Genomic DNA, 12,124 nt, shown 5'->3' with positions numbered 1-12,124 from the left:
ACAAAGGAAGTAGGTAGGAATGATATTTTGACTATAATGAATGTCAAGTCCCCCAAAATCAGTTTGTTAATACAAAAATTACGTCGTAATTATAATAACACAAATATTGTGGACAAACTATTTCTTAAAACTATTTCTTAAGAATTCCTGACTCGGATTTGCAACAGTGTCGTGCACGCATGTGCTACAATAGAAACTCCGCCCCTTCGATTCCGCTTCATTTTTCCAATGAGCATCTGAGCGAGCTCGAGCGCCGTAACAAAGTGACACCTCATCCCTCCAAAAAGCCGACAAGATGGGGGAAGTAAAATCGCCCAGACACATGTTTTTGTGGAGCATTGCGCTTATTTACATGTGCGCTTTTGCGTCCATCTACATACAGATACCAGGTAGGGAAGTTTCTCTTATGATGGTGGATTTTGGGTGCGGCGGTAACGAACGGTTGCGCTTGAACTTGAACTTCTCCAATGCTGAGGAATGTCGGGTGTTGGCAAAAAAAAAAACGTAATTCCTGCGCTTCATTCATTCATTCGTGAGGTCTCATTGCTAATTATCTCGTGTAATCGGATTACGCCATTCGGGTTTCATTTTAACTTTTGAATTTAAATTTTTAAATTCTCATATTATAGACCTCGTGCGCCGCGCTTAAAGGCGCGTTCTCTGAATGGTAGCCTATATGTTTTTGACTATAAGCGCCACAGATCTTTCAATTGGTTAAATGGTCCACACGTGAATAAAGCACAGCGTCACATTCTGATCCACATGTGCTGCTGAATGTTTGGGAACCCGCCAGTTAATGCTGAGTACGCGTAGCAGAGTGACCCGTCATCGTTTGAAGGGCCTGGTCGCTTTTGTTCCTGCAGACCCATTCATTGCTTCATTCATATGTATGTCATGCAGACCATGCCATGTTGTGCATTGATGTCCAGCAACGTTCATTTGTATGTTAAACATCTGAGCATGCATAAATGTATTTCTGAAAAATAAATGTAGTAGTCTGTTCGTGGACCTTTCAGGTTTGCAATGCATTGAACGCGTGAAACAGCAAAGATGACCACCACAGTGTTACATACTACAGAGGCATATTTATATCACAGATATCCACATAAAGATTTATTATGCTTACACTGTCTGTCACTGGAGTGTTACCTTTCTAATTTCATATTAGTACTATTTGACCTAAAGAGTGCATATTGTACCAAATGTATATGTGACAGCTTGGCACCATTTTTCGACAGTGTACTGTTTTGGGCTAATATCTTTAATAATTTATTCAATATCTGCAATACAATAATAAAGTTATGTCAGGCTGTGGGGTTTGTTTTTATACCAAATTCATTAGACACAAATAATTCCCATCCTGTGATTGTGCAAGGTATGATAGCCCATAATGCCTTGTGACTTGGTGGGAGGGGGGAGATTTTTTGTGGTAGCACTGGGATTTTGCCAGCATAGCTTAAATCAAAGAAAGGAAGAGAAAGTAGCTGTGACTCATCTTTTGGCTTTGGCACAATGCTTAGCTTGTTCTCTAACTGAAACCAGCACGTTGTGAGCTCACTCTTGCTGTGGCATGCGTGTCAGAAATGTTGACGTCTTTGTCATCTGCCATCCCCTTTGAGAAAGTTCGGTTACCTTGAAAGTTGTTTTGTAACACGGTAAAGTTGTCTTTCCTGATATCACTGCGGCGAATCGCTGTCTGTTGCTTATACACTCCCTGTTAGCAACCCCCTAAAGCGTTTGTTAGTAAGTGCACTGCGTTTGATGATCCTGCAGTTTAACACCACCAAAACATCTGCTGTGTGATAAAAGTCACAGGACGAGTTTTTGTTTTGTTCATCGTTGTGGCATTGCGAGGCGATATTATCGTGTTGAATGAATGTTTGCATGCAGTTTGATGCTTTATGCCTTTACTGTCACAGTGCAAACACAACATATCATTTTGTGCAGCCCTTGGGGGGAAATCAGTCACCAACGCTCTTTCTAGGTCGCAAATTTGCAGAGTGATCGATGATGAAATATGATCTGTTTTTCCATACGTTCACTTTTTTATATATCTCACTCATCACTACGCTAAAGTCATCAAAGAAACGGCATGCAAGAACAGTTTTGCTGACATTCAGTAAGTTAATCAAATATAGTGTAGTGCTTCGTATTCACCACTAGCAGCCATTGGTTACAATTTTAGTGGCCTTGATGTTGTCAGCCAGGGCATTTGTTTTGCAACAAATTAAAAGATTGTGAGAGCAAGCTTTGTTTCTCCTCAAAAGACGACCAAGTTAGATTTGATTTAATGTTGACTCTGTTGCTGTCTCCCTCTGGTCAGGTCTGTATGGTGATGATGGTATGGTTCCTGTGCGCCTGCTGATGCCCAAGGTGCAAGGGTCTCTGCTGGAGCAGTTTCAGGCCTCCCCGTCCCTCCTGTGGCTTGGATCGTCTCTGGGTCTGGAGCCCCAACAGGCCCTGGAGCTCATCTGTCTTGTGGGAGTGGTGCTCAGTCTGGGTGCTGTGCTTTTCGGGCTCCTGAGAGACAGTCTGATCTACCTCTGTCTGTGGGCCCTTTACCTCTCAATATATAATGTTAGTAAATTTGTTTCTAAAAAATATTTCCATAGATTTAGCTATATATGTGTATTCATTGCATCTCTAGCATATGCCATATTTAAGTGCATTATAGTGTCATTTAAATGTTAATTGACATTGTGGCCAATGTTTCTTGATCCGTCACGTCATTGTTTGTTTTTTAGGTTGGGGGGGACTTCCTCCACTCAGAATGGTGAGTTTCAGAATTTGTTGTCTTGCATATTGATCCCCTCGCTGTCTCATTGACTATAACTGATGAGGTCTTAACCACTTGTTGTTTTTCATGCTGTCTATGGTTGTTAAGAACATTTGCAAGTAAAATGTCTAGAGCAGAGAATTGTTTATGAGAAGGAAATGGCACTTTTTTGCATATTCCATTTACATTTCATGCATTTACAGTCCAATAGAAAATTTTTTTAGTGGATTTAAATTTCTTTATCACCTATTACATTTCATTTATGCACCTGGCAGATGTTTTTATCTAGGGATGCACCGAAAGGAAACATTTTGGCCAAAGCCGAATAAAATGAAACACCCAGTCGAAGGCCGCATACTGAACAACCAAACATGTTTTTTCAATTTCCTTTTGCCAATTTTCTCACCACTGCATTAGTTACATTTTCAGAATGTCCTTTTTACTTTTCACATCATTTAACAATGAACATTATTTAACATTACAGCAGTCATTATACAGTAGGGCCTTTTTACACCTCTGATCTGAAAGCTAATTTGTTAAAAAAATTAATTTACATTCGACCACATAAATGAGTCTTGGCTAAACGGATATTAATCCCAACTTCTATTTTCCTGCTTAAAATGCAATTACATATTCATTACTCCAACTTAAAGGCGGAAGTGCACGATGTTTGAAAGCCAATGTTGATATTTGAAATCACCTAAACAAACACGCCCCTACCCCAATAGAATCTGGACCTTCTTTTAAAAGACCCGCCCCACACATACGCAACCCAGCAAGGATGTCGGTTAGTAGACACGCTCCTTACTGCTGATTGGCTATAAGTGTGTTTTGGTAGTCGGCCCGTCTCCTTTTCCAAAGCGTTTTTCAAACATTGTGCACTCCGCCTTTAAGAAACTTGCAACAATGCTCAAGGCTGGAGTATACCGTATTTTCCGGGCTATAAGCCGCACCGGAGTATAAGCCGCATCATTAAAAAATGCGTCATTAAGATGAAATAACATATATAAGTCACAGTGGACTATACATCGCGTCTATTTAGGAAATTATATCACAAAATCCAAGCTGAAGAACAGACATTTAATCTGGAAAGGCAAGTTATTCAACTAAACAATAGCACACAGAACAGCAGGCTGAATAGATGTCTGAACGTTAAAGTAATATTATCAGTTATTTAAATGATAAACCATAGCATACAGAACTTACCTGGAAGGTTGAATAGTCTTAATTAACCGAACAAGCCAACTAGCGTGAAGTTCACATACTCGTCATTCCACATCACTGAATCCATTGAATTACATAAATACAGAAGCAGTATATAGCGGACTCTCATGGCTGTAGACGGTAATGTTGTCTCTTGCCTCATAAATGTCAAAATTAATTCATACTGACTTATAAGGCACACCTGACTATAAGACGCAGCACCAGCCAAATCATGAAAAACGCGGCTTATAGACCGAAAAATACAGTAGTCTATTTTTAAGGGTTCGCGCACGGTCTTTACTTCTAGCTTTTGCAACAAATGGCAGCACTTTTGTTGAGCGGTGGACATGTGTGTGCTTGATCAGTCAGGGTCAAGAGGGGGAGACAGCCAGAGATAATCAGGAGCATAAACAAAGCACTTCTATCTAACAAAATCCTTTTGTTAATAAATGTTTTATTTCTTGTTTAATATAAGCGTGTTTATCATTGTAGGACTTTACTGGTTCTAGGAAGTTTTTATTACATACTGCTGATGCTCTTTGTCGTTCCTCTTCTCATCTATAAGGTCTTGTCCCATATGGCACACTTCATCTGGGGTGTCGGTTTGTGTCCTTAAATTGCGCATGCTCGCTTAGTCTACAAGTTCGTAGGGCAGGGTTCCCCAAATCTTACCCTGGAGGGCCGGAGCACTACAGAGTTTAGGTCCAACCCTTATCAAACTTACCCACCTGTGATTGTCTATTGATCATGAAGACCTTGATTAGCTTGCTCAGGTGTGTTTGATCAGGGTTGGAGCTAAGCCCTCCAGGGTAAGATTTGGGGAACCCTGCCGTAGGGTGTCCCATCTGTAAATTTTACTCTACGAAATGTGCTCATCAGCACCCCCTTTGCACCCTTGATGCGTTTTTTCACCGAAGCCTGCACAGCTGCAGGATTAACACACTTTACCAACCTAGAAGTCCTTGCAAAAGAGCAATCAGATGACGGATTGGAGGAGTTCACACTGATGGGCAACTTCTCTTCCTATTTCCGGGGTGACGCTCGAGTCTGTCCCAAAATACGACTCCGGTGCACCCTCGTGACAAGGGTCCCTAAGGTCTGCACTACATGATGTCATCAAAATGTGGACTCTTGAGGAAGTCCACAGAATGTGCCATTTGGGACAGGTCCTCAGAGTTTCTCACTCTCCCTGCTTGTGCATTTAGCAGAGTACCCAGGATCATAATCTCTGCCGTGTATTTCTCATATGCTGCATGTTGTTTAGTATGTCTTGATTTTAAATGATAAATTAAACTTGTTATGCTGCTGCCTCATTATTCTGTAAAATTGATTTGGTCTTTTCACTTGTTCGGTCAAACACTGAAAATTAGTTGGGGTTTTTTGCCAGAAATTTCGGTTGCCGAACATTCGGTGCATCCCTACTTTTATCTAAAACAACATGCATTGCATTTGAAGTATAAATTTTTAGCAGTATGTGTGTTCTTTGGGATTGAACCCATGACCTTTGCGCAGCTCTACCGATTGAGCTTCAGGAGTTATTGATATGCTAGCAATCGCATATCACTATGGCAACCATCCTAGCAGCATTACAGCACGTTTTGCTCCAGCAAACATTACTCATCTTCAGTTTGTAATTCTGTTTGAATAGTTGCACCCTCTTGACTTGACTTGATCTTTCTAATCATCTGACAGGGACATGCTGCTGTTGGAGGCCGGATTTCTGGCTGTGCTTGTAGCTCCACTCGGCTTGCTGTGTTGTCGCTCCGTGCACGGGTACCATGACTCTGTGACTTTTTGGTTGACTCGCTGGCTGTTCTTCCGACTGACCTTCTGCACGGGTGTGAGTAAGCTGGCCAGCGGCGACCCGGCCTGGTGGCAGCTCTCAGGTACCCTGAATCATTCAAACATCGTGCATATTGTCATTCTTCAGGTTGTGATTAAAACTCTTTAACTAGTCATGGCAAAAAGATTTATGAGCTATGAAGCACATTTGTGTTTTGAAAGCTCAAGCTAGCATCTCTTTTGCAGCTCTGGGTCATCATTTTGAGAACCAGATGAGCCCTACCCCTTTGGCGTGGTATGCCCATCAGCTTCCTGATTGGTTACTGAAGTTTGCAGCCGTGGTTGTGTTGCAGTGTGAGATTGTTGTGCCGCTTCTGACGTTCTTTGCTCCCATTCGGCGTTTGAGACTCTTTGGATTTTATGTTCAGGTTCGTTACATGTTTGTGCATGCTTGCAAAGAAAATCACTACATTAAATGTGCAGAAGACATGAAAGGAATTGTTAAAAGTAATTTTTACCCTCTTATACAACTTTGGAACAAATGATGCTTTAGGATTTTGATGCTTTTAAAGCTTTAGTCCCTTTTAACTCTTCATAACTTTTATGTTCCATGTCCTTGGTTTGACATGACATAAGGATGAGTGAGACTTAAAATGCCCTTACAAAGATCTACATTTTCTTCATCAGTACGTGATTTTACATGAATGGCGGATGTTCTGTGTTGTTTAAGCCTGAAACATTGCTTTAATGATAGGTGTTACCTCTGGTTTGTAACCGTTTCTTTAGATGCTTCTCCAGCTCTGCTCCATCCTCATGGGTAGCTGCAGTCTTCTGAGTTTGCTGAGCATTGCCCTGAGCTTCTCATTGCTGGATGATGATCATTTTAGCACCTGTACCAGTCAAAAAAAGAAGAAAAAAACCAAGTGTATGACCTCGTATCTCTTTTACATTCATGCATTTATCTAAGTGACTTGCTCGGAATTTAATGTGTGTGTGTGATTTCTTGACATTCGCCCTGCCAGTGCAGTGCATGATAACTCTTGTTACCTCACATTTGTTAATGCCTATTAACAGTAATTTGCCATTAGTAAGATAGACTTAATGATCAGATCACACAGCTCATCCATGTAATCTCAGTAAGTAGATGTTAAATCAGTAATGTGAATAGGGTGACCATACATGCCATTCTTCCTGGACGTGTCCTGTCCAGAATTTCGGGTTTGTTTTCAGGAAGTCATATTTTTCAAGCGCATACGTCATAGAGTTATTATTATTATTATTATTATTATTATTATTATTATTATTACAGAAAAGCAACGTTACATTTTATAGTAAGAATGTAACTACGATTGATGTCTTATGTTTTTAACTGACTGACGTATGAGAAACCGTTTTTACTCTGTTGATACTGTTTTTAATCAAGTGAGCCCAAATATGGTTTTAAGATTTCTAAAGGGAATACATTTTAAACATCTTTTTTAATCTTCCTTTTATTTAATTATACTTTATTCTCGCCATGAATATAGCCTTAGAAGCTGGTATGGCGTTAAAAAAAGAAAGAAAGAACTGAATGACGTATGCAGTCAACAAATGCATCTTCCGGAAGACTCACCGAAATCCTGGACAAGTATCCGGGAAGAATGGCTTTATGGTCACCCTAAATTTGGAAGCGCTCCTATGAAATCTGTGTAACTTACCACACAAGTGTTCGCTGTGTAAAGATCTTAGCATCCCTGTAAAGCTTTATTTAATGTTGGTTTTAATCTGGTTTTCAGCATGGACTCAGTCTTTGGCCTCCATCTTGTCTCTTCTGGGCGAGTTGGCCGTTTACTTCTTCATTCTATACAGTGAAGTTAAACTCTTTAAACTGCAAATTAACTGGGAAGAAAAAACGCTGTCCTCCAAAACAAGTGAGTCCTCCTTTTCTGTAGTGCGGATTCTCTGTAACACGAGTCTGTAACACGTGTCAGTTATTGTGGGCTGCGCCACGTTTTTAAATAGCCAAGAGGCATTCGAAAAGCCAATGAACAGTAGTGATTCTAGAGCGCATTTGATAAAAAAATATCTGTAGTATAGTACAGCACAAGTCATCAATATGTCCTACAATAGCAACTTTATATATTTTAAATGCATATATTTGAACTTCAGATTTCACGAAAAAGGAGTTTGATGAGTTTCTGAAGTTGATCGAGGTGCCCACTATCTGGGTTGCTGTACTGTCATTCACCTGGGAAGCTGTCGTGGCCATGTTAAAGTAGGTATTTTTTCCACTAATTCTCAGCTTGTGATAATAATAATAATAATATGTTTCATTTATATAAAGCGCCTTTCCCAAGCTCAAGGACGCTTTACAAGGTACAGCAGTTCAAGACAAATGAAATAAAGTGTAACGTAATACTTATTCGTCCAGGACGAAGGATCACATGCAGCTGTATGAGATAGTAACAGAAGACAGCACTAGTATACATATAACAGAAAAATACAGTACAAAGATAGAAGTCTATATGGTACACGAAACGTACACCTGTAGTGACACAGGACTCATGCCAGGCAATAATGACGACATGTGTTTACTCGCAGGTGCGTGTGCACACGCGGAGTTATGAGCAAGCTGTGGTCCCTTATACAGTGGACGATCATGACGGCAGCTGCGGTGGGCGTCTTGACCCTCAGCATGGTGAGTAACATGACTTTTATTAAATATAATGATTTTATTTTTATACTAAAAATGCATCGGTACACAGTTACAATATATATATGTGTGTGTGTGTGTGTGTGTGTAAAGAGAGGAACTATTCTTTATCTACAAAAAATGATTTTGTGATGTGAAATGTGATTATCTGGGGGGTTGGTTTGCACCCTTTGTCCTTAAATGCGTTTAATTAAAAAAGATACTGTGGTGCCCTCTGCTGTTTATATTTATGCGAGTATGGTCTCTTATACCAGTAATTCTCAAAGTGTGGTCCACTAGTGGTCCGCCAAACCCACCCAGTGGTCCGCCAAAACATGACCTAAACTAGGCAAGTGTTTATACAATCGTCACTTATTTAAGTCGATTTTTAATGCACTTGCAAAACCGTGATATCAGTTCTTGCCATTCTGTTTTAATAATGTAAAAATGGATCGGTGGCTAAACCAAAGAGGAGTCAAAAGAAGGATCAAGCGTCAACTGAAAGCAGCTAAAATCCACAGATCTATTAGTTTTGTAATGTACTAGTTTTTGTTTCATGTGTAAAATCCCTGTAATTTCATTGATTTTGGACATTAACGGGAAATTTTCAGCATTTTATTGTTACCATAGTTACAACCATAGACTTCATATACCCACCACTATGTTTAATTGCATTTTTTTTCATATGTGCAGTTTGTTGTTCATGAGCTGTAACTCATTTCACATTTACTTGTTCAAATGAAATAAAATTAATATAATAATTTCTGAACATAGCATTGCATTTGTGTTTAAAAAATTAGTTTTAAACTTGAAACAGTTGCATATTAAACTTAAATTCAGCTTATCCTTCCTATTTTGTTGTTTTTTGGGGGCGTTAGAGTGGGATTCTGTTAGGTGGTCCTCAGAAAAAAAATTGGAAGATAAAGTGGTCCTTGGGCTGAAAAAGTTTGAGAAACACTGTCTTATACAGTCTGGTAACATTTTCCTTCTTATACATTTAATTTTTGATGATTAATCCTCTGGGTTTTAGGTTCCATACACATCTATGGCAGGAGGTAAAGTATTTCCCGGGGTACGAGAAGCTTACAGCACAGTGGAGCAGTACCACCTTGTTGGGGCGTATGGTATCCAGCACAGAGTGACATCCGTTGACGGCAGACCCGAAATCATTTTAGAAGGCAGCCGTGATGGGTTAGCGTGGACGGTAAGAACGAATCACCTTAGTGAAAAGTTGAACTGCTACAACAAATCATGCGATATAAGCGATGACTAAAGCAGATTGTCCTGTTATATATAATGAATGCTTAAAGGTTATTCTCTGTGTTTTAGGAAATGAACCTCATGTATAAACCAGGAAGCGTAAATGTAGCGCCACCTTTAGCCGGAGCCCACCAGCCTCGATTGGAGTGGATGATGTGGCAGGCAGCTCAAGGAGGGCATGATGAAAGCCCGTGGTTTACAGGCCTTGTACAGCGCCTCCTACAGGGAAAACCTGAAGGTTAGCGACCCAAGAAGGTCCATTAGCATTTAATTTAGCCTCCGACTCATTTGTTACAGATTGAATTGTTAAGTTCACAATATAAAATGTATCAATTTAAATCAGTGATTTGATCAATAACTTGAGTTTGCTCTCTTTTACTGAAGTTGTAAGTCTGCTCCAGGTTGATGAAACTCAGTACCCCTTCAGTAAGAAACCCCCAGCCTTCATCAAAGCCAATCTTTACAAATACCAATTTACAGATCCTACTGAAGACAAGTGAGTTGCATGCACAAAATTATTACTAATGCTAGGACTGCATGATTGACAAATATCAATATTGATGATTATTTACCTTGATGTTGTAATTGCGATTATTGACGATTAATAGACTTTACATCGAAGTTTTCAAATGTTTTATAACTTTCTTTGAAACAGCTGCATGGTCAATTCTAAACATCCAAAACTAAATAATATAATGTAGATGGCAAATAATCATGGGGGTTATGTTGTGAATGAATGGCTAAAGGACAATTCAACTTATCCATTTTAAAATCTCTTCTTCACCCGTTTTTGGTGCCCAAACATACTGCCGAAACGCTGTATTTACTGTAAGGCTTTTGGCAAAAATGTTATTGTTCGATTAGAGAGATTACAATAACATTAAAATGATTAAACTGAGAAATTGAGTTGCATTGCTTAAAAATAATTGGTGGTGCAAAAAGCCAGACCTTATGCATAAAACACAAGCTATCAGATTTCTGTGTACATAATTCATAAATCCATTCATATCAAAATGGATTTGCAGACAGGTTAATCCTGCGAATGGTTCATAAATAATGCACTTTAAAAATAAAGCTTCATTTGTTTACAATATTTACTCTTATCCATTATATAAAATGCCTCATGCACTTGTCATGCATACTTGAATTTAAACTGGAACAGAAACTGCATTGCAGCCCGAATCTGCTCTTTAAAGATGCAGTGTGTAAATTTTAGTGGCATCTAGTGGTGAGGTTGCGAATTGCAGCCAACGGCTCAGATAAAAACAGCTTATTCTAAGGTAATAAAAACATAACGGTTCATTATAAAAGGTCTTTATACACCCCTGATAATATAGTTTTGTATATTATTTTGCATTTCTGTCAAGAGATCCTTTTAAAAATTACACACTGCACCTTTAAGTTGTACTGTACTTTTGGTTGTCGTTTTGAAAGGTCCCATCCGCAGACATGGTGGCGAAGAGTGTTCTCAAAGAAGTTTTTACCCGAGGTGACACTTGATGACCCCATCCTTAAGAAAATGTTAGAACAGTCTGGACTGAAGGTACATTCATGATGTAGTTTTAGTTTATTGAAGGATGTTTTGTATATATTCAGAAGTATATTTTTGACCAAAGTTTGAAACTCGGATATGTGTGTTCATGTGTAGGAAAAGTTCCCAGTTCAGCCCAGCTCGGACACTCCTGTATCCCAGGCCCTAAGTCTCATGCGGGACCAGGTTAAGGGCCTCTCGGGGGCTCTAGTGCTTTCAACTCTTTTAGCGACTGTAGCTGGTATCTTCCTCGTCAAAGGAGTCTTGTCCTGGGCTTTAGGAGGCCGAAAACCCAGATCAGCTACAGCTGATCAGAAGAGTAAAAAACCGTCAGACTCAACAGAGAAAACCCACGGGGCATCTTCGTCTAACCGGGGAAACAAGAAGGACAACTCTGAGGACAGGAAGGGGGACGCAGACAAGAGCCCGCGCAAGAGAAGATAAGCTTGTAGGGTCACTTAGTTTGTGCCTTTTCATTGGCGAGATGAGCTGACAAATGATTATTCTCAGGTGTACATTTTCTAGAATCAATTTTGTCCTCTATTTGTCCCACACACAACAGATTTGAGTATTTACCACTACATTGTATTTTCTCAAGCTTTGGCTTTAAGGCAGAACCACTCTGTATATTTCAGCATTCAAATACACAGTACACATGGGATATAATTGGTTGTGATTGGGTATGAATGTTCACCGAGTCTATTTTTAAGTTGTTGACTGTTACACCCTTCTTTAAATGGAGTGGACGTCCCAAAAGTTGCAACAGAAGCACAAATGCGATTTTCTCATGCTATTTATCTCATTAAATTGTTGTTGATAAATTCATTTGTTAGGTGTTTTTATTTTTCTTAGCACTTGCATGAATCTAAAAAAGTTAATGGGGTTAAAAACGTTTAAAGAG

At 39.5% G+C, this 12,124-nt stretch overlaps 1 protein-coding gene across 1 annotated transcript; it reads left to right on the top strand.

Annotated features, from left to right (window-relative positions):
• Positions 1-200: 200 nt before the first annotated feature.
• Positions 201-12,044, top strand: lmf2b (lipase maturation factor 2b). Its single transcript, XM_055191198.2, has 14 exons — positions 201-389; positions 2,324-2,577; positions 2,745-2,773; positions 5,672-5,865; positions 6,008-6,189; positions 6,548-6,686; positions 7,537-7,671; positions 7,910-8,015; positions 8,342-8,438; positions 9,463-9,636; positions 9,762-9,930; positions 10,077-10,188; positions 11,127-11,235; positions 11,341-12,044. The coding sequence occupies exons 1-14, from the start codon at positions 296-298 to the stop codon at positions 11,665-11,667; spliced, it is 2,121 nt and encodes a 706-aa protein (XP_055047173.2). The 5' UTR covers positions 201-295; the 3' UTR covers positions 11,668-12,044.
• Positions 12,045-12,124: the final 80 nt, after the last annotated feature.

This window comes from Misgurnus anguillicaudatus, chromosome 1 (assembly GCF_027580225.2).
Source record: "Misgurnus anguillicaudatus chromosome 1, ASM2758022v2, whole genome shotgun sequence".
Classification (NCBI taxonomy): domain Eukaryota; kingdom Metazoa; phylum Chordata; class Actinopteri; order Cypriniformes; family Cobitidae; genus Misgurnus; species Misgurnus anguillicaudatus.
The sequence above is the reverse complement of the archived record's forward strand: the minus strand, read 5'-3'. Positions and strand labels throughout refer to the sequence as shown.